The 26,467-nt window shown below is 43.3% G+C and overlaps 1 protein-coding gene across 2 annotated transcripts in view; it reads left to right on the plus strand.

The window, feature by feature from the left end:
- The window catches only part of LOC149243345 (protein STICHEL-like 3), a 169,548-nt gene that overhangs the window by 103,177 nt on the left and 39,904 nt on the right, over positions 1 to 26,467 (plus strand). For both annotated transcript variants that reach the window (XM_089374490.1, XM_089374489.1), the window contains one exon: positions 18,752 to 18,815. In XM_089374490.1, the coding sequence (XP_089230616.1) occupies positions 18,752 to 18,815 (64 nt within the window). The remainder of the gene's footprint in view (positions 1 to 18,751; positions 18,816 to 26,467) is intronic.

A 26,467-nucleotide genomic window follows, 5' to 3' on the forward strand; every position in this document is an offset into this window, starting at 1 on the left:
GTGATCTAGCCATGAAAATTGGTGGAGAGGCTAAAGCACATGAGATCTCCAAGACCCAGAAATGGTTTGGGGAAATTCCACCCGGTTAGAAAGATATTAAAATAATTAATATTTTTAATGGAGTTCCTAAGTCTAAACTTAGGAAAATTAAAATATTAATGGGTATTAATATAAAATTGGGTGAGAATGTTCTAAAAGACATGGATCATGCCAAATCTAATCTTAGTCGTTGATTAGACATTTAGTCTCAGCCGTTGAAGACTCAATAGGAAAAGTATAAGAGGAGGCTTGAGGGTTAGTTGGAGATACACCAAGATTGATTAGTCGGTTCGATTCTCTAGAGCGGGTTTTGCTGAAAAAATTTGAACAGCGATCTTAGTTGCGGCGAGGGGCAGTGAGTGCATAACAGAGAGGTAGAGATAGTGCCGGAGGTCTAGCGCAGTGATTGAGGAGGCTACATAGAGCTAGTAGGAGCCACGCAGAGGGCCAAAGAGACTAAGTAGAGGCTTGCAGGGCCTGCGTGGGTGATGCAGAAGGCCAGAGAGTTGATGCAGAGCAACAGAGGGCTGACGCAGGGGGTTCCAAAGCTACGCAGAGGCCAGTAGGGCTGACGTAGAGCCTCAAAGAAGTGTTGGAAGGATTTTTGTGGAGCAGACTTGCTGAATATCTGCTTCCGAAGAGAGGTATTACTGCCAGATAGAAATCTCTGTTGGGTGAGCCAGTTTGGCACCCTAGTTGTACTTAAGAAAGTTGCTTAATAATAAAACCCTCAGAACTGCTGCACTAGTTTTCCCAAGTTGGGTTTTTCCGGGGACGATTGTTCAAAAATAACAGTGTCCCTTGTGTGTTTGTCTGTTATTTCAGTTGATGATCTGTAGATGAGCTGAGATTGCATTTGTGTTTATTTTCAGTATTTATATGGTTAAATAACTTGTTAAGGAATAAATAAGTAGGTGAAATGAACCAGATAATGCAGGAAGAATTTCTAACGAGTTAGCCTTAGAAATTTCAACACAATAGGTGAATCTCGAGCAATCTCTGAACATCTTTGGGGATCCATGGAGTGTTGTCTCATGGTTTTCAACACACACTCGACATGTGCCAATGTAGCCCTCTAGAGGGTAAGGATCCCGTATGGGGAGACCAAACCCAAGATGGAGACCACCTGCAATCCTGCATAAGATCCAATGCGTCCCCTAGCCTTCCAATACAACAAGTCATCAAGGAAATCGAGTAAAAGAGCTTACAAACCATGGACCACAAGTGGGGACTTCATAATGGCTTGCCCTTCCATAATGGGCTTTGGTAGGTGCTAATGTCTCCAAGTTCCAAATGGGGTTAACCAAGTATCCCATTAGGTGGTTTCTACTTCTAAAGGGGATAATATGTCCAAGGTACATCCTTTAAAAGGTGGTGGCATGTGATAAAGAGATGGATGGAGTAGGGAATGAAAAGGGGTAGCCTTGGGCCACATGCTGGGGTACAAGGGTAGCTAGTAAAAGGGAAGCCCACACTTGGGTATATAATGTGTAAGAGGGAGAAATTGTGGTACATGAGGTTCCTCGACCTTGATTTTTCCACCCTTCTTTATATGCCTTTTGCCTTTTTATGATTTTTCTTTAATTAACTACTTGGGGCTCAAGGGATAAAGGCATGATGTGTGAGGTATAGCAATGGATACCCCTTTTTAAAGTAGGGCGGTTCATTGCCCACTGGGGGTTGAGACAATCATGGGTTCCTATATGATGGAGGTTCATAGAGCCTGTAGGGACCAGGGTGATGGCCATGATGATGGGGTAGAGCTCATATTTGGCTTTTGCCCACGTGTTAAATGTGTTTGTCCTGATGATCCAGGTGGATGTTGGTGGCCACCCACCTATCCCATTTGGACCCCTACAACTGTCTCTTTCAGTTTTTCAGTTTTTGTAATTGTAGCACAATTTACTATTTTTTAGCAGTTTTTCAGGTCCTGAACTTCCAGAGCCGTTTTGAGGCCCTAAATGACGTTTTTTGGGAAATTTGGGAGCAACATAGGTCCATGCACTGATGTTGCTCTTCCCAAAGTTGTAGTGCTCAGACAGATATTTCTAACGAGTTATTGTATGCATCAAACGGAGATCGTATGCCAAAGTTATGACCTCGGGAAGTTGATGTACCAATTTACCCAAACGGGGCCCACAATTTGGCGTTTCATCTTCTAGGGTTAGGTTTTGGGATGTTAAGGGTTTTCCATTGTTTCTCAACAATAAATAGGCCTTTGAGCCTCATTGTAAAGCAGTTCAGAGGCATGTAGCCACCACATCTCTTCTCAGAGATAAGCTACCATCGCCCTAGTTGGTTTATTTCCATTTCTGTTTGTAAGCATATTTTAGTATTTTACATTAATGAAATGAAGTATTATTTCCGCTGCATATCTGTGTTTATGGTTATCTCTGTAATTTGTTGCGTTCCTGTTTAAATCCAGATTAGTGGTATCAGAGTAGTCTGCTTTTTCTCTGTTTTTCTTTGCATGTCCCCAATGAGGTCGGGATATAAGGAGTTAGGGCTTGAACTGGTCAAACCTTTGCAAGACCAGCCTCGCAAATCTTGATGACCTCCCATGGTGGATAAAAAGAAAGACGAGGGGGCAGGAGATCCTATCAAAATCTTTTTCGAAGAAGCCCTCGAGCGACAAAGGAACGCGATGATGGACAACTTTGCCTAAATCCTTCAGCGGCTACCCAGGGGCGACGCATCGGCTTCCAACAGATACTCTGGAAAAGCCACACCCTTTAAGGTACAAGTTAATTATGAAATCCCCATCTTCGAGGGTCAGATAGATGCAAATGCCGTAGATAAATGCTTAAATCTGCTAGAGGGTTATTTTTCTGTTCATGATTTTTCCAGTCTGGAAAAGATTATTTTCGCTCTTCTCAAAGCAGCACCCCACGTCAAGGATTGGTGGGAAACCTACTGCGAGCAGAAGGATGAAAGTACGGGCTCACTATTTTCAGCTGCACCCAATTGGAATTCATTCTGGGATGCCATCAAGGAGAAGTACTACCCTGTCAAGAGCTATGAGGACAAATACATAAAATGGACCATGCTGCGGCAAGGAAGGGACTAAGATGTGCCGGAGTTCACCAACTTTTTTCATACCCTTCGCACACAGTTGGGTATCAAAGATTTTGAGCTGCATTTGGTATTCAAATACTATGGCTGCCTACACAGATACATCCAAGAAGAGATGGAGTTCTTGAACATCTCCTCGCTCGGAACGACGTACCGATACGCTGTCAAGATGAGCATAAGTTTAAACAAAAGAAGCGAGACTTTGGATTTGCGAATCCGAAGACCAAAGGACAAAGCCAAGGCTGGGTGACCCAAGATAGCCCATCAAAGCCGCAAGAAAAGAACACCACAAAGTTGAAGAAGGACATAGGAAAGTGGTGTGAGTTCCACAAGAGCCCCACTCATAACACAAGTGAGTGTCGGACCAAGAAGTCGTTGGTGGCGGAGTTGAAGGCTTCAAAATCATATGCATGTTCCAACCCTGAGTCAGAACCCGACAAGGGGAATGAGAAAAGGAAGCAGATCATTGACACGGAGCCCAGTGCTACTGTTGCCACCGCTAAGGTCCAGAAGAATGAGCCTAAAGATCCAAAGGGGGGGCATCTTTTCCACTCATAGATGTGGGTGAAGGGTTCGCTGCTGCAATTCATTATCGATAGTGGCAGCCAAAAGAATCTCATTTCAGCAGAGGTCGTGAAGCGGTTGGGCCTACCGACTAAACCACACCCACAGTCGTACAGTGTCGAGTGGCTTCACCAAGGATGAGATCTCCGAGTTTGCCAACAGTGTCGCCTTCCCTACAACATCAAACCCTTCACGGACGAGGTATTGAGTGATGTTACACCTCTGGATGTTTGTGATGTATTATTAAGCCAACCATACTTGTGGAGGCGACATGTTGTGTATGAGTCAAGGCCTCGCGTTGTTATTATTTCTTTGGGTAATTCATTATACAAGATACTGGAGGTACCCCCACCTATCGCCACCTCTTTGATCACTGCTAAGAAAGGCAACAAGCTCATCTCCCAGACTAGGAAATTCATTTTCTGTCTGGTTTGCTCCCAAAGTAAGGGGAAGATCGTCGCCACATGCATGACCCCCGTGAAGGGTTCCTCCACGTAGTAGCAACAACAGAGGGATACAGTCATGAAAGAACACAGGAACAACTTCTCCTCACCCACAGGGGTACCACACAAGTTTTAGGTGGGCAACAAAGTCTGGTTGCATCGGCAGAAACAATGCCTTACCAGAACCCATCAGAAGCTCAGACCACTCTGACATGGTCCTTACCAATGTTTTACAACTCGGACTCGGACTCGGACTCGGCCGAGGATCGACTCCGACTTCGACTCCGACTCGGTAATGACTCGGCCGGCTCGATTTCAATGACTCGGTCGTTGTAAAAAATACATTAAATATTTATTTTTTTAATAAAAAAACATAATTTTAAATATTGATGGGGATGGACAATTATTCTGGTGTTGGGCAAGCAGCAAGCAGGAAGGGGATGAGTCATTAGGAAATTAATATAATTGTATATATGAATTGTCGATGAAGTTAAGAGGAAGAGGACTGATACTTTTAGTCTTCATTAATATCTTGATAGTGTAATCAGGCCTTGGTCTCCAATAAATGGGTGTGAACTATAAAGATAAACTTCAGTTCTTTATCAGTGTCTCCCTGAACCTTGGAATTCTAATCCAAATTGCATCAATATCATTTGTTGCAGAGTGCATGGAAAGATGCATCAAGGCAGTGTTTGAGTGCAGCATGTAATTGAAATGGTTCCTTCGATATTTACCAAAATTTATTGAACGATAAAAGAATTCCAATCTCTTGAGGTGACATATAGATAAAAGTTTCAAACAGACTTTTCCTAGTGCTCACTATTGAAATATGAGTCAAATAGGCAAGAAATACACTTCACTGTCATCATGCTGAGCCAAGCAGTGAACAGAGTCACAGGCATTGTTAGTATCCACTCATTTCTTAAAGGGAGGCAATTAGAAAACGAGTAATCAAATCACCTTAAGGAATAATGAGGATCTGAATTTCAATATGTAATTGTAGTGGTTCTTATTGCCCTCAATATAATATTGGTGGTAATACAAACATTTTATGTACATACTACAGACTTTAAGCTTCTTTCAAATCTGAGGTGTAATTTATCAAGATCTTATGTCTCAACTCTCATAATCCTGAAATATTGTCTCAAAAAGAACTTGTAGTTCTTTAACTTTACCAAAAATCACAAAAAAATGAATAAATTTCATGTTTTACGCTGCCCAGCTGTAGTTTCATTGACTCGGCCGAGTCAATACATGACCCGGCCGGGTTGACCGAGTCAACTATGACTCGGTCAACCGAGCCGGGTTGCTGGCCGGGTCAAAGATTTTGGTAATGGCTCGGTTCGAAACGGCCGTTTCGGAGTTGACTCGGCCGGGTTGTAAAACAATGGTCCTTACAACATTACCAAGGCTGTGGGAAACAATGCTTTGGAGCACAATATTCCTCCATTCCTTCGCCTGCACCAAGTGTTCAATGTGTATCGTCCTCGACCATGCTTCCCACCATTACTGGACACATCCAAGATTACAAAACAACTCACCAGGGACCAAGTTCAGCAGATGGAGGAAATCAACGCAATGGGGACCATTGCTTCCTAAGGGGGGAGGAATGATCCAGGTGGATGTTGGTGGCCACCCACCTATCCCATTTGGACGGCCACAACAATCTCTTTCAGTTTTTTAGTTTCTGTAATTGTAGCACAATTCACTATTTTTAGCAGTTTTTCGGGTCTTGAACTTCCAGAGCCGTTTTGAGGCCCTAAATGATGTTTTTTGGGAAATTTGGGAGCAACATGGGTCCATGGATCAATGTTATTCTTCCCCAAGTTGTAATGCTCGGATAGATCTTCCTAACGAGCTATTGTACGCGTCAAATGGAGATCGTATGCCAAAGTTACGACCCCGAGAAGTTGATGTACCAATTTACCCAAACGAGGCCCACAATTTGGCGTTTCATCTTCTAGGGTTACGTTTTGGGATGTTAAGGGTTTTCCACTGTTTTTCAACAATAAATAGGCCTTCGAGCCTTATTGTAACACAGTTCAGAGGCATGTAGCCACCACATCTCTTCTCAGAGATAAGCTACCATCGCCCTAGCTGGTTTATTTCCATTTCTGTTTGTAAGCATATTTCAGTATTTTGCATTAATGAAATGAAGTATTATTTCCGTTGTATATTTGTGTTTATGGTTATCTCTGTAATTTGTAGCGTTCTTGTTTAAATCTGGATCACCCGACCATCTTTTGCATTTTGTGGCACATATTCCTGTTGAATGTGGCCAATTATGCTTTTACTTTTCTTTTTAGCTGCATCAACCTCAGGGGCATCATTTCAGACCTGGCCCAAGGTGTGGGCAAGAGGAAAGGGAGAGCTAGACCTATGTGGATCCATGTAGGAGAGATGGTGAATGCGGTTATAATGAGTGGAAAGGGGGCAATATATGTGGATGAGGGAGCTCGACCATGTGAAAATTTATGAATCTATACAAACAAAAATCCTATTGCAGTCACTGGTTTATCATCTCCTACTTGTTATTTCATTCAACAAGTTATTTAATTTTAAACAATGATGAAAAACACTATTGCAGACTACACTGACATATAGATCATAAACTGAAACAATAGATGAGACAAACACACAAGGGACACCATTATTTTTGGACAACATGTCCCTGGAAAAACCCAATGCGAAAAAACCAGTGCAACAGATAGAGGGTTTGTATTATTAAGCAAGCATAATCTGAGTACAACACGTTGCCTCTCACACCATCTAACCTTTCAGAGAAATCACGACAGCAAGAAATACATACGAGGGTTTACCTTGTTCTCCAAGTCACAACTGATCCACTGAGTGGCTTGACCCTGGGAAACACTGCGAAATCCCAGCGCAATCACTACTTGGGTTAGCATATTGCCTCTAGGAGACTGTGTCACCCCTTCTGCTAGATCGATTTGCTGGAGGAAGACTATTGTTCAGTCCTCCGAACTCTGAATCTTGCTTCTCCAAAAAAATCTCGAACTTCTGACGAATATCCTGCACTGCCACTGCAAGAGACCCTCTTGGCCTGCGTCAGCACTGCGTGAGCCCCTTCTTGGGCTGCGTAGGACTCTGTGTTGCCTCTCTGATGCTACTGCTACCTCTTTATCCGATACTCTTTGGCTTGGAACTCCTCCCGATCCAAATCTTTGCTTCTGCCCCTCTCATTACAACCCAAATCACTAGCTCGATTTTCTCAGCAAACCACGCCCCAGAAAAATCAAACTGATTTGATCACTTGGTGTATCTTCGACTGACCCTCAAACTTCCTCTAATACTTTTCCTGTCTATGAATGAACGACCGAGATTAAGTCCCTAATCAATGGCTAAGATTAAAATAGACTTGATCTTCGTCTCTTAGAAGCTTTTCACCCATATTTTTATTAATACCCATTAATATTTTTATTTTCCTAAGTTTAGACTTAGGAACCCATTAAAAATATTAATTATTTTAATAATTCACAATCCATGCAAAATTTCTCCAAACGATTTCTGAGTCTTGGAGATCTTTGTATTCTAGCCCCTCCACAAAATTCCGGAACTAGAGCACATTCGATGCTACCCAAAATCAACACTCCCTCTTAGCGAGGAATGTGCTCTAGCAGTACTTCTCAATAGAAGCATCACACTGATCCATGACATCGGTCCTTTGTGCTATTGATGCTTGGCCAATTGCCTTACATCCACTGCACTGCTGCACCCTGTACTATTGCCCATGACACTGCCACTGTCACTACTACATATGTACTGCAGCTCCCTCTCAATATGCTGCATCACGCTGCCCATAGCACTACCACTGCCACTGCTAACTACTGCACTGCAACTCAGTTGCTGAGAAGTAAGCAACTGAAATAAGTCTCCCAAAAGCTGACATGCTGGTCAGTCTGGATACCCTGTGATGCTGAAGCTACCTCTGCTGCTAATTTGTGCTGACCCTCTGTTGTTACTGCGTTGCTACAATCTGCTTTGTACCTCCCACACTGCTGCAACCTCCACTGCACTGCTTCAGACTCTGACACTCTAGCTTTGCCACTGTTGCTCCATCATCCCTTGCCCCAACTGACTCCCGTCATTTTGCTACTGTCATTAAGGGCTCTCGTAGCTGTATGTGATCCAAGAGTTTGGGCACCTCAAGGATCCTGCCCCTTGTGTAGTCCTCCTGACTGCAGCTCAATATTGCCCCACCTCTTCTCCAGAGGTGCATGAGCACTCATGGCACAATCCTTGTCATTGTCCTCCTTGTCAGCTTTCGTTGGACCAGCCTTCAAGTCAGACTTCTCTTCCTTGCCCTTCTTCTGAGGGCACTGAGTGGCGAAATGTCCCAGTTCCCCACATCTGAAGCATCTGACTGTGGTTATGTCTTTCTTTTTCCTCTTCTGCTGCCCTGGTTGTCCCGCTGATGCGAGACTTGCATCCTCCTCTTTCTCCTTCTTGACTCTGACTCCTTTGCCGCGACCTCCTGCCTTGGTTAATCGCCTGATCTCTTCCTGTCGAAGAGCTGCCCACATCTTCTCCCAACGGGGGAGAGAAGCCCTGCCCAAGATGCTCTGGACAAAGGTCTCCCAGTTTTCAGTGACTGCATTCAGCGCAGTCTTGACTATGAACTTGTTGATTTTGGGTAGCATCGGATGTGCTCTAGCCTTGAAATTTGGTGGAGAAGTTAAGGCACATGAGATCTCAAAGACCCAAAATCGTTTGGAGAAATTCCACCTGGATGAGGAGTTATTAAAATAATTAATATTTTTGATAGGTTCCTAAGTCTAAACTTAGGAAAATAAAAATATTAATGGGATTAATAAAGATAAGGGTGAGAAGCTTCTAAGAGACGAGGATCAACTCTGTCTTAATCTTAGTCATTGATTAGAGACTTAATCTCGGTCGTTGATTCATCAACAAGAAAAGCATAAGAGAAGACTTGATGATCATTTGGAGACACACACACAGATACTTAGTATCCCAAGGAAAATTGATTCTCAAAGAGAAGGAGATCAATTTCAGAGGGAGAGTTGCAGCGTGGAGAAAGAGGAGGGCATCAACAGTAGCCAGTGACTGAGGAGGAGGTGACGCAAGGGTATTGAGAGACAGTGCAGAGGGAGACACAACTCTCACGCAGGCTGACGTAGAGGGACGCAAAACCACACAGAGTGATGCAGAGGTGATGCTGAAGTGGGAGAAGGGTCTCCAGGGTGTCAAAAAGTTTCCAAGGGAAAGTCTAAGGTGTTTTCTCTCAGTTTTTCTGTAAAATCATTCCTTGTAAAGAGATTGTTGCTGAAGATTAATAAAACCCTCATTTGCTGCACTGGTTTTCCCACTTTGGGTTTTTCCGGGGACAATTGTCCAAAAATAACTGTGTTGATGTGATTGGTTCTTGTGCATGTATTTTTCTCTGTGTAATTATATGATAATTGCAGTAGACTTTATTTTAATGTTTGTTGAAGGGATTTCATAAATAACTTATTGTGAAGAATAAGTAGTTGAAATAAATCAGTCGTTGTAGTAGAATTTCGGGCTAGAAATTTTCACAGAACTCAAGATTCGGTATAGATCCCACGGAAGTCAATTGGTCTTGAATCCCTTGTAATCTGAGAAGGAAGGGATCAATTTCTTCTCCCTTCTGCATCTGATACTGTTTCAGCTAGTTCTCAAGTAACATCTTCCATTGAACGGAAGTTCCCTCATACAAGGTGGTTAATGCCTCCCACATCTCCCTTGTTGTTTCCTTTTCAGCAATATGTGGGATCACATGATCCTTGACCCTGTCCAGGATCATGCACTTCACCTTCACTTGAGCCTCCTCGTATTTCTTGAGAGGATCAACATCGACTGGTACAACCACCACTTTCAAGGCATAATCCTTGATGCGATTCTTGTCCAGGATTGCTAGGATCTTGACCTTCCAGATGACAGTTGGATGCTCCATCCATTCTGTCCTGATCCCTCAGTCCATTAATTGCCATCTCTGCTCAAATAAGTGTAGAACAGGTTCTCTTCTCCCTCTCTTATTTTTGCCCCAGTAAGACTTGGATATGGATTTCTTTGGCGCTAGAAATCCTCTAAGGAACAAGTTCTTTCTAGACTCTCTTAGAGTCTTGATTTCTTTCACGGAAATCCTCCCGCCAAGTAATGTTGAATCACCCCTTCTCTAATCCTCCTTTGCTGTTGCGTAGCACCCCGAACTTAGATTTCTTTTGGCAAGAAATCCATGAAGGCGGTGACTCTCTCTACCTCGGTTTCGTCTCCACAGACACTGTTCTGCAACAACAATAACAACGTCCCACCAGCACCACAAATTTGCATTGCTCCTATTTCCCCGACAACTGAATGATCTGAGCCCCTCAGGCTCTCGCTGGCTTAGAGAACTGACGCAGTCACTGCTTGAGCTCCTCTCAGCTATTGCATCTCCTCCTCCTAGCTCAGAAAGCTAACACGGGCACTGCATGAGCTTCTGCGTCACTCCTTTGGTACTACGTCACCCCTTCAGCTGCTCCTCTGGATTTGAAACAATGCTGTCACTCGGGACAACTGCCTCTTTGCAGCAGATTTGCTGGATCTCCCAACTGTTGGCTTCAGTGTCCTATGATCTGCAATGCTCTGATACCATGTGAAAATTTCTGAATCTATACAAACATAAATCTTACTGCAGTCACTGGTTTATCATCTCCTACTTGTTATTTCATTCAACAAGCTATTTAATTTTAAACAATAATGAAAAACACTACTGCAGACTACATTGACATACAGATCATAAAATGAAACAATAGATGAGACAAACACATAAGGGACACCGATAACACGTCCTGGAAAAGCCCAATGCAGGAAAACTAGTGCAGCAGATAGAGGTTTTGTATTATTAAGCAAGCAGAATCTGAGTACAACAGGTTGGCTCTCCCACTGACTAACCTTTCAGAGAAATCACGGTAGCAAGAAATACATACGAGGGTTTACCTCGTTCTCCAAGTCACAACTGATGCACTGAGTGGCCTGACTTTGGCAAACAATGCGAAATCCCGGCGCAATCACTACTTGGGCTAGCGTCTTGCCTCTAGGAGACTGCATCACCCCTTCTGTTGGATCGATTTGCTGGAGGAAGATTGTTGTTCAGCCCTCTCAGAATCTTGCTTCTCCAGCAAAATCTTGAACTTCTGACGAATATCTTGCACTGCCACTGCAAGAGACCCTCTTGGCCTGCGTCAGCACTGCGTGAGCCCCTTCATGGGCTGTGTAGGTCTCTGCGTTGCCTCTCTGATGCTACTATTGCCTCTCTGTCCGGCACTCTTTGGCTTAGAACTCCTTTTCGATCCAAATCACTGCTTCTGCCCCTCTCACTGCAACTCAGATCACTAGTTCGATTTTCTCAGCAAACCACGCCTCAGAAAAATCGAACTGATTTGATCACTTGGTGTATCCCCAGTTGACCCTTAAGCCTCCTCTTATAATTTTCTTGTTGATGAATCAACGACAGAGATTAAGTCCCTAATCAACGGCTAAGATTAAAATAGACTTGATCCTCATCTCTTAGAACCTTCTCACCCATATTTTTATTAATACCCATTAATATTTTTATTTTCCTAAGTTTAGACTTAGGAACCCATTAAAAAAATTAATTATTTTAATAACTCACAATCCGGGCATAATTTCTCCAAACGATTTCTGGGTCTCTGAGATCATATGTATTCTAGCCCCTCCACAAAATTTTGGAGCTAGAGCACATCTGATGCTACCCAAAATCAAAAGACCAGGCAACCGTAATTAGGGTTTCCCATGAAATACAATCCCTAAGCTAAATGGTTAGGAAAAGAGATCCAACGGGACTAGAATCTAAGGTTAATATCCAAAAGGGGTCTAGCGGACAAGAGCACCGACCTAGCCCATTCTTTCCGCTGAATCCCCCATTAATCCATGCCCAGAAGTGTCCATGATAAGCAAACTACAATACTCAATTACCAAATGACAAGGCATACCTTTAGGTTCAGGAGGCCCACCTTCAAACATACGTTCATGATAGATGGGTGAGGGACCAGAGGGACCACATGGCTGGCTCAGGTGGCGGAGAAGTGGCACAACGAGCTAGTTGGTGGCTGCAAGGGGCTTTTGGCTGCTGGTTGAGGACCATCTTGGATAAAAAATTTCTCCTAGGGATATCACCCACAAATTGGTAATTGGTGGGTAATAGGGAGCACTTCCTCTATTAGAAGACTACAACGTCTTGCCAGATTTGGAAGAGTTTTAGGAATTTCACTAAGCGTTCCAGTGTTGGTGGTCATCCTTAAACCACCACCGGTTGAGATCTCGAGTTCTCCCACATTATACCATCATCTTTTCAGAGAGCACATTCAGCCATTGCTTGCCACTTTTGTGTTACAACTCTCTTCTTGGACTCTTATATTCCCCTTCGGATTAAGGGGGGGAATGTTAGGCACCTAATGTTGATTTGGGGTAGCATCGAATGTGATCTAGCCATGAAAATTGGTGGAGAGGCTAAAGCACATGAGATCTCCAAGACCCAGAAATGATTTGGACAAATTGTACCCGGTTTGGGAGATATTAAAATAATTAATATTTTTAATGGAGTTCCTAAGTCTAAACTTAGGAAAAATAAAATATTAATGGGTATTAATATAAAATTGGGTTAGAAGGTTCCAAAAGTCATGGATCAAGCCAAATCTAATCTCAGCCATTGAAGGACCAACAAGAAAAGTATAAGATGAAGCTTGAGGATCAGTTGGAGAACACACCAGAGTGATTATTCATTCGATTTGCTAGAGCGGGGTTGCTAAGCAAAGTTGAATCAGTGATTAGCAGTGAGGGGTAGTGAGTATTGGACAAAGAGGCAGAGATAGTGCCAAGAGACCAGCGCAGAGGCAGAGAGTGAGAAACAACAGCTAGTTCAGGCCACGGAGAGCCCAAGAGAGACAATGTAGAGGCCAGAGGGACTGTGTCATCCACGCAGAGGCTGCTGGAGTGACGCAGAGGGTCCCAGAGGCTGTGCAGTGCCTCAGAGGGCTGATGCAGAGGGTCCTGGGGCTGACACAGAGGCTAGAAGGGCCAACGCTGAGCTTCAAAGTCGCTGGATAGGGTTTCATGGGAAAAGTTTTCTAAATACCTGTTTCCGAATATAGAGGTATTGCTGCTGTATATTTTCTCTGTCGGGTGAGCCGATTAGGCACTCAGTTGTACTCAAGGAAATACTGCATAATAATAAACCCTCTGAATAGCTGCACCGGTTTCCCCGCATTGGGTTTTTTCGGGGACATTTGTCCAAAAATAACAGTGTCATTTGTGTGTTTGTTTTCTTTCAGTTGATGACCTGTAGATGTTGTAACTTGTGACTGTATTGTGTTTATTTCAGTATTTAAATGTTTTAAATAACTTGTTCAGAATTTACAAGTAGAAGAAATAAACCAGCAGAATACAGATTAATTTTCGAACAGATAGACTTAGAAAATTCAACATGGTATCAGAGCGTGGTTGTAGATCATAGGAGAGCTGAAGGCATCAACTGAGCAGAGCATTCGCAATAGAATCAGCTGTCCCGAGTGATAATAGCTAATCCTTGCAGAAGCGACAGAGGAAGGGTTGACGCAAAGGGACTACATCATCAGTCTGGGCTTGAGAGAGGCCAGTGCAGAGGCTGAGGAGGGCAGAAACAGGCTCACGCAGAGGCCATGAGGGTTGATGTAGTTGGCTGAGGGAGCTGTTTTATCGGTGTCGAGATTATGTAAAGCCAAGAGGCTCAATCCTTAAGTTGTTGGGGCAAAGGAAGCTGTGGGCAGTTTGCGAGAGCGAAGCTGGTGGGGCACTGTGGTCAAAATAGTACCTAACAGGTCAAAACCAAGGTATAGGGAGTTGCTATCGATCGGAGAGGGGCAACTTGATGGTTGGCAGAAGGATTTCCAGGAGGGAAATTGAAACTCAAAGTGAGTCCAGAAGTGAACTTCCATATGGGAAGTAGAGAGACTCGAAGGAGTCGAACCGAGAACTTCCAGATGGGAAGTAGAGAGACTCAGTAGGAGTCGAACCGAGAACTTCCAGGCGGAAAGTAGAGAGACTCGGAGGAGTCGATAGAGAAGAGTAGAGAGATGGTCGTGAATGGGCTGAGAGATCAGGATAGGCTAGATGGAGCGTCCAACTTTTTGGTCTGGAAGGCTAGGATCTTGTCCATTCTACATAGACATCATATCAAGGGCTTCGCCTTGAGAGTAATGGCTATCCCAGTTGACTTGGTAGCTAATTAAAGGTACGAGGAGGCAATGGCTAAGGCAAAGTGCATCATCCTTGATCGGGTCAAGGATCATGTGGTCCAACATATTGTTGAGAAGGAAACGACAAAGGAGGAGTGGGACACTTTGAAGACATTGTACCAGCATATTTCCGCGCAGAGGAAGATGCTCCCGGAGAATCAACTAAGGTCATACCAGATGTAGAAGGGAGAGCAGATAGATCTCTTCCTCGGTCGGTTGAAGGAGATCCGTGACCAACTGACTTCCATAGGGGCCATGCCGGATCAGGAGTTGATGGTGAGGACCGCACTTAACGCAGTCTCCGAGGAGTGGGAGACATTTGTCCAGAGCATATTGGGTAGGACGAGTCTTCCAGATTGGGAAGAACTGTGGGCGGCTCTTTGTCAAGAAGAGATCAGACGGTTGACCAAGATGGGAAGTAGCAGCAAAGGGGTCAGTATCAAGAAGGAAGAGGAAGAGGATGCAGTTCTGGCATTTGCGGGAAAGCAGGAGAAGAGGAAGAAGAAGGACCTCTCCAAGGTCAGGTGCTTCCATTGTGGGGAACTGGGTCATTATGCGAACTAGTGTCCGAGAAAGAAGAACAAGGGAGAGGCGTCTGACTCTAAGGCAACGCTAGCGAAGGCAAAGAAGGAAGTCGAGGAGGATGACGATTGTGCCATGAGTGCTCATGTACCTCTAGAGAAGAGGTGGGGAGACATCGAGATGTAGTCAAGAGGACTATAGGCAATGAGGGGCAGGATCCTTGAGGTACCCAACCTCTTGGATTATACCTTGCTACAGGAGCCCCGAAGAGGAGTAGCAGGACTGGCAGATGTCGGTAGAGACGGATGCAGATGAAGCGGCAGAGCGTGCGAGAGGCACGGGAGTGTTGCAACAGTGCGAGAGGCACGGGAGTGTTGCAACGGTGCAGGATGGCATAAAGAGGTGTGCAACGGTGCGAGATGTAGGGAGTTGTTGCAGCAGCGCAGAGGTCAGTAGAGGGAGCACTTGTTAGCAGCAGATAGGGCTTCAACATCGAGAGTGTTTCTAGCCTGACAGGGATGTCAGAAGTTGGGTGGATTAGTTACTTACTTCTCAGTAACTAAGTTGCAGTGTAGTAGCACGATGTAGCATGATTAGAGGGGGATGCAGTGTTGGGAGGATGGACCAGCAGTAGCACGGATGCAGAGGGAGATGTCGTATGGATGCAGCAGTGGCAGTGGCAAGGCCATGGGTAGCAGTGCAGAGGATGTTGGGCAGGGAGGCCTAGCATCAACAAAGGTATCGATGCCAGATAATCAGAGTGATGCTCAGTGAGGAGTATTACTAGAGCACAATCCTCGTTAAGAGGGAGTGTTGATTTAGGGTAGCATCGGATGTTCTCTAGCCATGAAAATTGGTGGAGAGGCTAAAGCACATGAGATCTCCAAGACCCATAAATGATTTGGACAAATTGTACCCAGTTTGGGAGATATTAAAATAATTAATATTTTTAATGGAGTTCCTAAGTCTAACCTTAGGAAAAATAAAATATTAATGGGTATTAATATAAAACTGGGTTAGAAGGTTTCAAAGTCATGGATCAAGCCAAATCTAATCTTAGCCATTGATTAGAGATTTAATCTCGGTCATTGAAGGACCAACAGGAAAAGTATAAGAGGAGGCTTGAGGGTCAGTTGGAGAACACACCAGAGTGATCACTCATTCGATTTGCTAGAGCGGGGTTGCTAAGCAAAGCTGAATCAGTGATCAGTAGTGAGGGGCAGTGAGTATTGGACAGAGAGGTAGAGACAGTGCCAAGAGACCAACGCAGAGGCAGAGAGCGAGAAACAGTAGCCAGTTCAGGCCACAGAGAGCCCAGGAGAGACAACGTGGAGGCCAGAGGGACTGCGTCATCCACACAGAGGTTGTTGGAGTGACGCAGAAGGTCCTAGAGGCTGTGTTGTGCCTCAAAGGATCCCAGAGGCTGCGTAGTGCCTCGAAGGGTTGACGCAGAGGTTACTGGGGCTGACACAGGTCAGCAGGAGGCTACTGACGTAGAGGCTAGAAGGGCCAGCGCTGAGCTTCAAAGTCACCGGAGAGGGTTTCGTGGGCCAGGTTTTTTGAATACCTGTTTCCGAATATAGAGGTATTGCTGCTGTGTATTTTTCTCTGTCGGGTGAGCTAGTTAGGCACCCAGTTGTACTCAAGGAAATACTGCATAATAATAAACCCTTTGAATAGCTACACCGGTTTTCCTGCATTGGGTTTTTCCGGGGACATTTGTCCAAAAATAACGGTGTCACTTGTGTGTTTGTTTTCTTTCAGATGATGATCTGTAGATGTTGTGACTGTATTGTGTTTATTTCGGTATTTAAATGTTTTAAATAACTTGTTCAGAATGTACAAGTAGAAGAAATAAACTAGCAGAATACAGATTAATTTTCTAACGAATAGACTTAGAAAATTCAACACCTAATCCACCAAGGGTTTTTGGTGTGGAATATGAAAAGTCATTGGAGTCCAAGAGACCTTGGAAGATGAATCCAACGGTCATAGAAAATGTATAAATATCAAATATGTATATCATTGTGAATAGAATGTATTGGATGCTTATTCTTTGATATCTTGTGTCCATTTGTGTGTGTGCGTTTGGGGAAGTCGGCTTTTTCGCACCCCGCCCGTGATTGAATCTCATTTGATGCGCTGCGCGGCAGTCTATTACGTATCATTGAGCATGTATATTGGTATGATGGTGATTGATGTGATGGATCTGATGTTTGTACATAATGTATATATTGTATATTGGGCCTAATACAAGCTTCTTAAGGGGACTTCGCCTCGCCCATTGAAAAAAAAACAATATATTTAAAAAATTATATATTTTTAATTTTTAAATAATTTTATTTTTTGACAATTATAAAAGAACATTTATTTTGTTTGTACTTGTCATTTCCCCACTATATACAAATTTTGGCTTTTCAAAAATCCCATGGATCTTTATTCATGCCCAATTCTGGATCCAAATCGTTATAACTTAGGAGGGAAGAGATGGACAAGGAAGTTGCCTAGGCAAAGTGGTAGAATTAGGGTTTTATGTGCATAGGATTCTTTCACTTTCTGCTTGTAATATCTGTTTCTTTCTTTTACTAGACCAGTAGGGAGCAAACCCAGTGAGCAATCTCGGGCTTCAGCTAGTCCTGTCACTGATTTCTGGTTGTTTTCCAAGAGTCATATGCTGGCTCTGTCTGAAGCCAGTCCTGTCACTGATTTCTGCTTGTTTTCCAAGAGTCATATGCTGCCTCTGTCCAGTAAGGCCCAGACAGTTGCTCATTCAGCCTTAGGGGAGTCCATGACCATTTCAGACTGGATTAGGGTCAAAACCAATCATACTGAGCCAATAATAATAAAACTGGGTTAATTCTATACACAACATTTACAGTTGGGTTCATGTATGAAATAGTGTATTAAATTCCTAAAATAAGACAAGAAAATAAAATTTGTTAAGAAGATTGCACAACATGCTTCCAATAAAACAAGAATGAGGCAGGTGCTGACAATTGAATTGTGATGGAGCAAAGATAAAATGCTGATTTCAATTAAGTTAAATTTGCAGAGGCAGCGATGTGCTTCTCAACCATGAATAGTGTTCTACTTTTTATGAATAATTCATGTTCTTTAGGATATTAAAGTTTTCAAGGTTGATTTTACTTGTAATCAATGAATTCCCTCTTGATAGGCTCGAATAGAATTTGATGTATTGTATGTATGTTGATGATATGCACTTTTATTGCACAAATGAATATCATCTGACAGTTTCTTGAAAGTTATATAGTTGAAAAGTTTTGATTGTGCTAAAATAATAGTCTGAAGTTAGAGCAATAGAAGGAAGTTGGAACTGATAATGACAATAAGCAAAGATAGTGTGCAGAAAGAGGTCCTCACAGTTGTTTTATGTTGATTTTTGTTCACATGGCACATTTGCTCATGCTAAATATGTGATAACCGTACTATGCTCCACCAAGAACTGAAATGGTTGAGTCATATCTCTAAATAGTTTCATAATATCTTCTTTTTCATTTGGTCAAAGAATCTTTTTTTTAAATATTTTCAGAAGAAAGAATGAAAAATTCAGTTACTAGAAGAACCTTTATTAAATGCCTACCAGATATTGACATCTCTTTGGGATGATTTCTTAATTCTGAGTTGGACATATTAATTAGTAATCAATTTCATGGATGACATGTATATATCTTGATGTCATGGGAAAGAGCATCATGTCTTGAACAAGTCATGCTTTTAGGCATTTTATAGTCATAGTTTTACTTTTAGCTCATGAAGGCATAAGGTCCATCTTCAGCTTCACTTACTAATTTATGTTTCTTTGCTTGTTCTTAGAAGGCTTGAATCCAGATCTGGTGGACTTCTTTGTTGGAAAACATCAAAAGTTGATAGTGTGAAGGTATTGTATGGTGTCTATCATCCCCTTCATAGAGATTTCATGCATAATCTATTTTCAATCCATTCATTCAAGTATATAGATACATTACGCACTATCTGATATGATGCTTTCAGGTTCTGGGACTACTGTTCTATATGTGTTTTTATCTTTAGATATAATGTTTTCTTACAAGTATCAATTTTATGTTGGTAAAACAAATTCTGAATTTTTTAGGGAGAACATATAAGAGGCTGGCAATTATCTCCTTTGTTGAGTTTGGATGTCCATGTATTTTTTCGTCGTCAATTGATCCTATTAACCACTTAACATGAGGTGCTTTAGAGAAAAATTGATGCACTCCGTTTTTTGTGATCTTTGATAGTTCATAATCACTCAGTAAAACTAAGGTCATTCTTTTCAATGTATCAAAGAGTATGGATGGCCTCTTTATTAGACGTGACTATACTTGAATACTGGATGCACAATGTCAAGATTTCATTAGGTCAATTTATAGTTTATTTGCATCAACTGTAATATTCCTGAGCAGAGATTAATAGTAAATAACAAAACAATGAACTAGGAACACCAAGATAAATTAAAACATGTGCACAAATCAGAACGCCAAGGAAATATAACAAAACAACTGAGCCATTTTATTACTGATAAAAATCGGGTTACATAAATGAGTAGGAATGATAGAACCTGGGCTTGCTATGCAAGCTATGCAAAACCCAAGTGATAAGTCTCGGATCCAGATGTGGAAATGGCCCAGAATAGGAAATAGTCATTGCCCAAAAAAAATTCTACTGCCTACCAACTGGAATTGGAGGTTCTGCTTGAATACTGCTCAAAATGCTCTGAAACTTCAGCTCTAGACTCCTCTCCCAGAAGCCACAAAAACCTGAAAATGGTTTGGGCTGATTCTGAGTGAGGATAAGGCCCTCCAAGTGTTGCTACTGGCTCTCTGGCTGGCTGTAGGCATTGCTAAGAAACACTACTGAAAATGCCCCAAATCCTCCACTGAAGAGATTATCAATGTTGCACTGAGGAAGTACCTCCAAAAATCCAAGTTCCTTCAGCCCTTGGCCCTCCAAATCTGCTCTTCTTCTACACCTGTGCAGACTCTGCTTAGAAACCCCTACGCATTGCCAAAAAAAGATAAATTCAACCCATAGAGATGCCTCACTCCAGCCCTGCAACATTATCACCAAAACTCTGACACCAAACGGGAAAATTCTCTTGCAATTAACCAAGTCCTCCAACCCATTGTAGCTGACCCAAATTATACCACAAGAATTGCCTCTCCGCCCAAGAAGTGCACAAAACTGGAAATTTTGCTGCAAATGTTGTTGATTTGGGGTAGCATCGGATGTGCTCTAGCCACGGAAATTGGTGGAGAGGCTAAGGCACATGATATCTCCAATACCCAGAAAAGGTTTGGGCAGATTCTAAATAGTTTGGGAGATATTAAAATAATTAATATTTTTAATGGAGTCCCTAAGTCCCTAAGTCTAAACTTAGGGAAACTAAAATATTAATGTGAATTAATATAAAACTATGTTAGAATGGTCCAAAAGTCATGGATCAAGCCAGATCTAATCTTAGCCGTTGATTAGGGACTTAATCTCGGTCATTGATATGTCAATGAGAAAAGCATAAGAGGAAGCTTGAGGGTTACTTGGAGAACACACCAAGAGATCAAGATTTTGACTTTCTGGGGCTGGGTTTGCTGAGAAAGTTGAGAGAGTGATCAGAGTTGTAGCTGAGGGGCAGCGAATACAGAAGCAAAGAGGCAGATATAACACCGGGAAGATCAGCGCAATAGCCGGAGAGAGGGACACAGAACTAGCCAAGGTTTCACGCAGAGCCAACCAGGGCTCACGCAGAGGCAGCCATGAGCTGTGCAGTGCCTCTGAAGGCCAGTCTAGGTGACGTAGAGGACCAGAGGACTGACGCAGTGCCTCCAGAGGCTGACACAGGCCAATTCGGGGTGACGCTGGGCTAACGCTGGGCCAGAGAGAGGCTGACGCTGGGGTTTCGTGGGGCAAATTGGAGCTGTGGAGCTGCCGGAGTGTTTATCCGGGGTTTCAGATGGAATATTTGCTTCCCAGTAGAGAGGTACTACTGCCGAGATTTTTCTCTGTTGGGTGAGGCTGATTTGGCACCCAGATTGTATTCTAAAACTGCTTAATAAATCAAACCCTCAGATAGCTGCACCGGCTTTCCCGCATTGGGTTTTTCCAGGGACATTAGTCAAAAAACAACGGTGTCACTTGTGTGCTTGTTTTTATTTCCTTTAGTTGGTGATCTGTAACGTGTTGAGCATGTACTTATGTTTATTTCCAGTATTTACATGGTAAATAACTTGTTAATTAACAGAACAAGTAGGTAGGAATAAATCAAAAAGTACATGAAGGGTTTCTAACGGGTTAGACTTAGAAATTCCAACATCGTATCAGAGCATGGTTGTAGATCACAGGAGAACTGAGGACATCAGCCAAGTAGAGTAGCAGCAGTAGAAAACAATTGTCTGGAGTGACAGAAGTTGTTCCTAGCAGAGTAGTAGCAAGGAAGGGGTAACGCAGTGTCTGCATCATCAAGGTTGAGCTAGAAATAGGCAGTGCAGAGGCTGAGGGAGGCAAAGACAGGCTCACGCAGAGCCACACAGAGGCCAGGAGGGTTGACGCAGTTGGTTGAGGAGGTTGATTTGCTGGTGCCGGGATTGTGCAGAGCCTAGGAGCTCTAACCTTTAGTTTGTTGGGGTTTAGGAGGCTGTGGGTAAGTTGTAGAGTGACGCTGGTGGGGTACTGTAGTCAGAACAATACCTAATAGGGCAAGGCCAAGGAGGAGGGAGATTGCTACCGAGGGTTTCTAGCCAAGAAATCCGGATCAGTGGTGCAGCTACACAAACGATCAGATTGGGGGCATCTCGACATTGGTAGAAGGGTTTCCAGGAGGGAAATTGAGGCTCAGAGGGAGTCACACCAAGAACTTCTAGGAGGGAAGTAGAGGAGCAACGAGATGACAGTGAACAGGGTAAGAGACCAAGACCGACTGGACAGAGCCTCAAACTTCATAGTCTGGAAGGCCAGAATCCTATTTGTTCTAGACAGGAATCGTGTCAAGCACTTCGCCTTGAGGACGATAGCTATCCCAGTTGACCCAGCTAATAACGAAAGTACGAGGAGGCAATGGCGAGGGCCAAGAGCATCATCCTTGACAGGGTCAAGGACCATGTAGTACCACATATTGCCGAAAAGGAAACGGCACATGAAATGTGGGAGGCCCTAAAGAAATTGTACCAGCATACTTCTGTGTAGAGAAGGATGTTACTAGAAAATCAGCTGTCATACCAGATGCAGAAGGGAGAATAGATCGACGCCTTCCTCTGTCGATTTAAGGAGATCCAGGATCAGCTGACTTCCATAGGAGCCACTCCAGATCCAGAATTGATGGTGAAAACAGCCTTGAACGTAGTTTCTGAAGACTGAGAGGTGTTTTGTCCAGAGCATACTGGGCAGGGCGACTCTTTCAGATTGGGAGGAAATGTGGGCGGCTCTTTGCCAAGAAGAAATCAGAAGGCTAAGCAAGACGGGAATCAACGGCAAGTGGATCAGAATCAAAAAGGAGGAGGTGGATGCTCCCCTAGCATCTGAGGGAAAGTAGGAGAAACGGAAGAAGAAGGACGTCTCCAAGGTCAAATGTTTCAACTATGGGGAGCTGGGTCATTATGTGATCCAGTGTCCAAGGAAGAGGAGTAAGGGAGCGGCCTCCGAGACCAAGGCTGCGCCAACAAGAGCAGAGAAGGAAGTAGAGCCAGACGATGACTGTGCCATGAGTGCACACATGCCACTTGAGTGGAAGTGGGGAGACATTGAGCTGTAGTCAGACAGACTACAGGCGATGAGGGGCAGGATCCTTGAGGTACCCAATCTCTCAGATCATGCCTGGCTACGGGAGCCCTGAAGAGGAGTAGCAGTGCTGGCGGATGTCAATAGAGATGGATGCGGATGGAGCGAGAGAGGGAGCTACAGTGCAGGATTCCCAGGACAGCATGAGGCAGCAGTGCAAGAAGCACGGGAGTGTTGCACCAGTGCAAGATGGCACAGAGAGGTGTGAAATGGTGCGAGATGCACAGAGTTGTTGCAGCAACGCAAAGGTCAGAGAGGGAGCACTTGTCAGTGACGGAGGGAGCTTCAGCATTAGGAGTGTTTCTAGCCTGACGGAGATGTCAGAGTTGGGAAATCAGTTACTTACTTCTCAGTAACTGGGTTGCAGTGCAACAGTTAGCAGTGGTAGTGCTATGGGCAGCACGATGCAACATGATGAGAGGGGTTGTAGTGCAGATGCAGCGGCGGCAATGGCAAGGCAATGGGCAGTAGCACAGATGCAGAGGGGGTTGTAGTACAGATGCAAAAGTGGCAGTGGTAGGGCCATGGGTAGTAGTACAGAATGCAATAGTGCAGAGGATGTTGGGTAGCAGGCCTAGCATCAGCACGGGGACTGATGTTGGATGACCAGAGTAATGCTTAGTGAGGAGTATTACTAGAGCACAGTCCTCGCTAAGAGGGAGTGTTGATTTGGGGTAGCATCGGATGTGCTCTAGCCATGAAAATTGGTGGAGAGGCTAAGGCACATGAGATCTCCAATACCCAGAAAGGTTTGGGCAGATTTTAAATAGTTTGGGAGATATTAAAATAATTAATATTTTTAATGGAGTCCCTACGTCTAAACTTAGAGAAATTAAAATATTAATGTGAATTAATATAAAACCGTGTTAGAATGGTTCGAAAGTCATGGATCAAGCCAGATCTAATCTTAGTCGTTGATTAGGGACTTAATCTCAACCGTTGATATGTCAACGAGAAAAGTATAAGAGGAGGCTTGAGGGTCACTTGGAGAGCACACCAAGAGATCAAGATTTCGACTTTCTGGGGCTAGGTTTGCTGAGAAAGTTGAGAGAGTGATCAGAGTTGTAGCTGAGGGGCAGTGAATACAGAAGCAGAGAGATAGAGATAGCACCGAGAGGATCAGCGTAGTGGTCGAAGAGAGAGACGTAGAACCAGCCAAGGGCTCACGCAGAGGCAGCCAGGAGCTGCGCAGTGCCTCAGAGGGCTAGCGTGGGTGACGTAGAGGGCCAGAGGACTGACGCAATGCCTCCAGAGGCTGACGGAGGCCAAGTTGGGGTGACGCTGGGCTAACACTGGGCCAGAGAGAGGCCGACGCAGTCCCTAGTGGCTGACACTGGGGTTTCGTGGGGTAGATTGGAGCTGTGGAGCTGCCGGAGTGTTTATCTGGGGTTTCAGATAGAATATCCGCTTCCGAGTAGAGAGGTACTACTGCCGAGATTTTTCTCTGTTGGGTGAGACAAATTTGGCAGCCAGATTGTATTCTAAAACTCAATGTTGCATTAATCGTTATCGGGATAATATCGGCGCGAGGAAAAGATCGGAAAAAAATTGTAATTATCGGGAAATAATCGGGAAAAAATCGTTTGGTACAAAAATATTCTTTTTTTTTTTTCAAATTTTTTAATATCTAAACCATCTACAACATAAAATAAATACATTGACACATAAATATGATAAAAGAACTAATATATAAGATGTTTAATATAATTTCTAGTGCTAAAATCACACATAACATTGAATCATGTCCCGAATAGTAAGTCCTGACTCCTGAGTCCCAACTCAGCCTCAAAATATCAACAAAAAATATAATAATGTATCTCATCATGTCATAATGTCATATACAATAAAATGAAGAAAATAACTAAAGTCTAATCTTATTGATTTCCTCTGTCCCTCTTTCGAGAAAATGCCACAGCTTTCCCTTTCCCTCTAGATGTAGATGTTGGTGCTGGTGGAGTTGGCAGTTGAGTCTGCTATGCTCTAGAAGCTGAAGAACTAAAAGTAGGAGCTATAGGAGGTAGACCACATCCTCTACTGGTGGCAGGGGTAGCCCGGGCAGGTGGTGTCACCTGGAAACATTACAATCTCCCAATCCTGAAATCCTGAAAAACTGATTAGTCTGCTGGATTTTGAATGAAATCTAAAATTCTACTTTCTCCATATGAAATCCAATGAGGCCGGAACCACTCTCAAACATCCCGAGTCATTTCATGGTAATGTTAAAAATTTAAGTAAAAGAAGGATGAAAATGAAGATTAAGGAGAATGTCACTTTTACTTTAAGAATTTAACATTACCATGAATAGCATATCAATACTAGGGCCTAGACTTGATCATTAAGCTGCCCCACTCAAAAATTATTTGTTTCTTTCAAAAAAAATTGCATTTCAAACATTTAGCATCCCTTAAAAAACCAAAAAAAACATTATAAAACCTCGCTGCCGGAGACCCCCACAATAATTTTGATTATTATCGCGATAAATTAGAATTTATCGCGATAATTTCAAATTATCGCGATAACTTCATAAGAATCGGCTAAAAAAAATTCCGGCGATAATTTCCTATAATAATCGCGATAAAATCGGCATATTGAAAAAATCGCGATAATTTCAATTTATCGCGATTTTATCGCGATTTTCACAACACTGCTAAAACTGCTTAATAAATCAAACCCGCAGATCGTTGCACCGGTTTTCCCACATTGGGTTTTTCCGGGGACATTAGTCCAAAAACAACGGTGTCACTAGTGTGCTTGTTTCTGTTTCCTTCAGTTGATGATCTGTAATGTGTTGAGCTTGTACTTGTGTTTATTTCCAGTATTTACATGGTACATAACTTGTTAATTAACAGAACAAGTTGGTAGGAATAAATCAAAATGTACATGAAGGGTTTCTAACGGGTTTGACTTAGAAATTCCAACAAATGTAGCTCTGTAGAAGCCTGGAAGTGGACTCCCTTAATTTCCCACTAGGGAGACACTCAAAGTTCTTCGAAGATGGGGTGCAATTTCCCCTGAAATCCATGTGTTGAACAACACCCCAACTCTTGCACTAAACAACTCCAAGAGAGCTCGAATTTCTAAAGTTTGACAGTCAAAAGATTAGGAGAAATTCTTCTTTACTATCTTAAGTAGTCATGGGCCTTTCTCTCTCTGGGTGCCCCCCACGACCCACCAATTTGTCCCACTTCATTAGAGGTTTTCAAATTGCCTCCTTTGGTGGCCCCCACATTCCACTAGAAGTTCGATTTTCCCCTCTTGGTGTATAGTGCCTCTTTTTTCTAAAGCATGGGACACCTCTACCCACTTTTCCTAAGTCAAAAAACCCAAAATTATATTCAACGTCAAAATTACAAAATTGCTCTACACTTCATCAATTTATGCAATTGGGGATATCATAGTCCTCCTCGCCAAAATTTGCTTGTCCTCAACCGAATGCAATGCTAGGTGTTGCAATACTTGTTCACCCTACCATGTAGCATCCTCCTCAGGTAAGCCCCTCCATCTGACTTAGGAACTCCTTGATGGCCCTGTTCTTGAGCTTTCTTTCTCTCACCTTTGAAATGGCTTAAGGAACCAGTACTAGATGTCCCTCCTCATGCAAGGGTGGCAACTTTGCAGAAATTGATACCTACTGTCCCAAGGCCTTTTCCATGCATGGCAGATGGAACACATTATGCAACTTGCTCCGTGGTGGGAGCTCAAACTCATATGCCACTTCTCCTACACGCCTAGTCACCCTATACGATCCATAGAAGCGAGTCT

Source organism: Pinus tabuliformis, chromosome 8, assembly GCF_031772625.1.
Source record: "Pinus tabuliformis cultivar Carrire ecotype Pingquan chromosome 8, CPIR1, whole genome shotgun sequence".
Lineage (NCBI taxonomy): Eukaryota > Viridiplantae > Streptophyta > Pinopsida > Pinales > Pinaceae > Pinus > Pinus tabuliformis.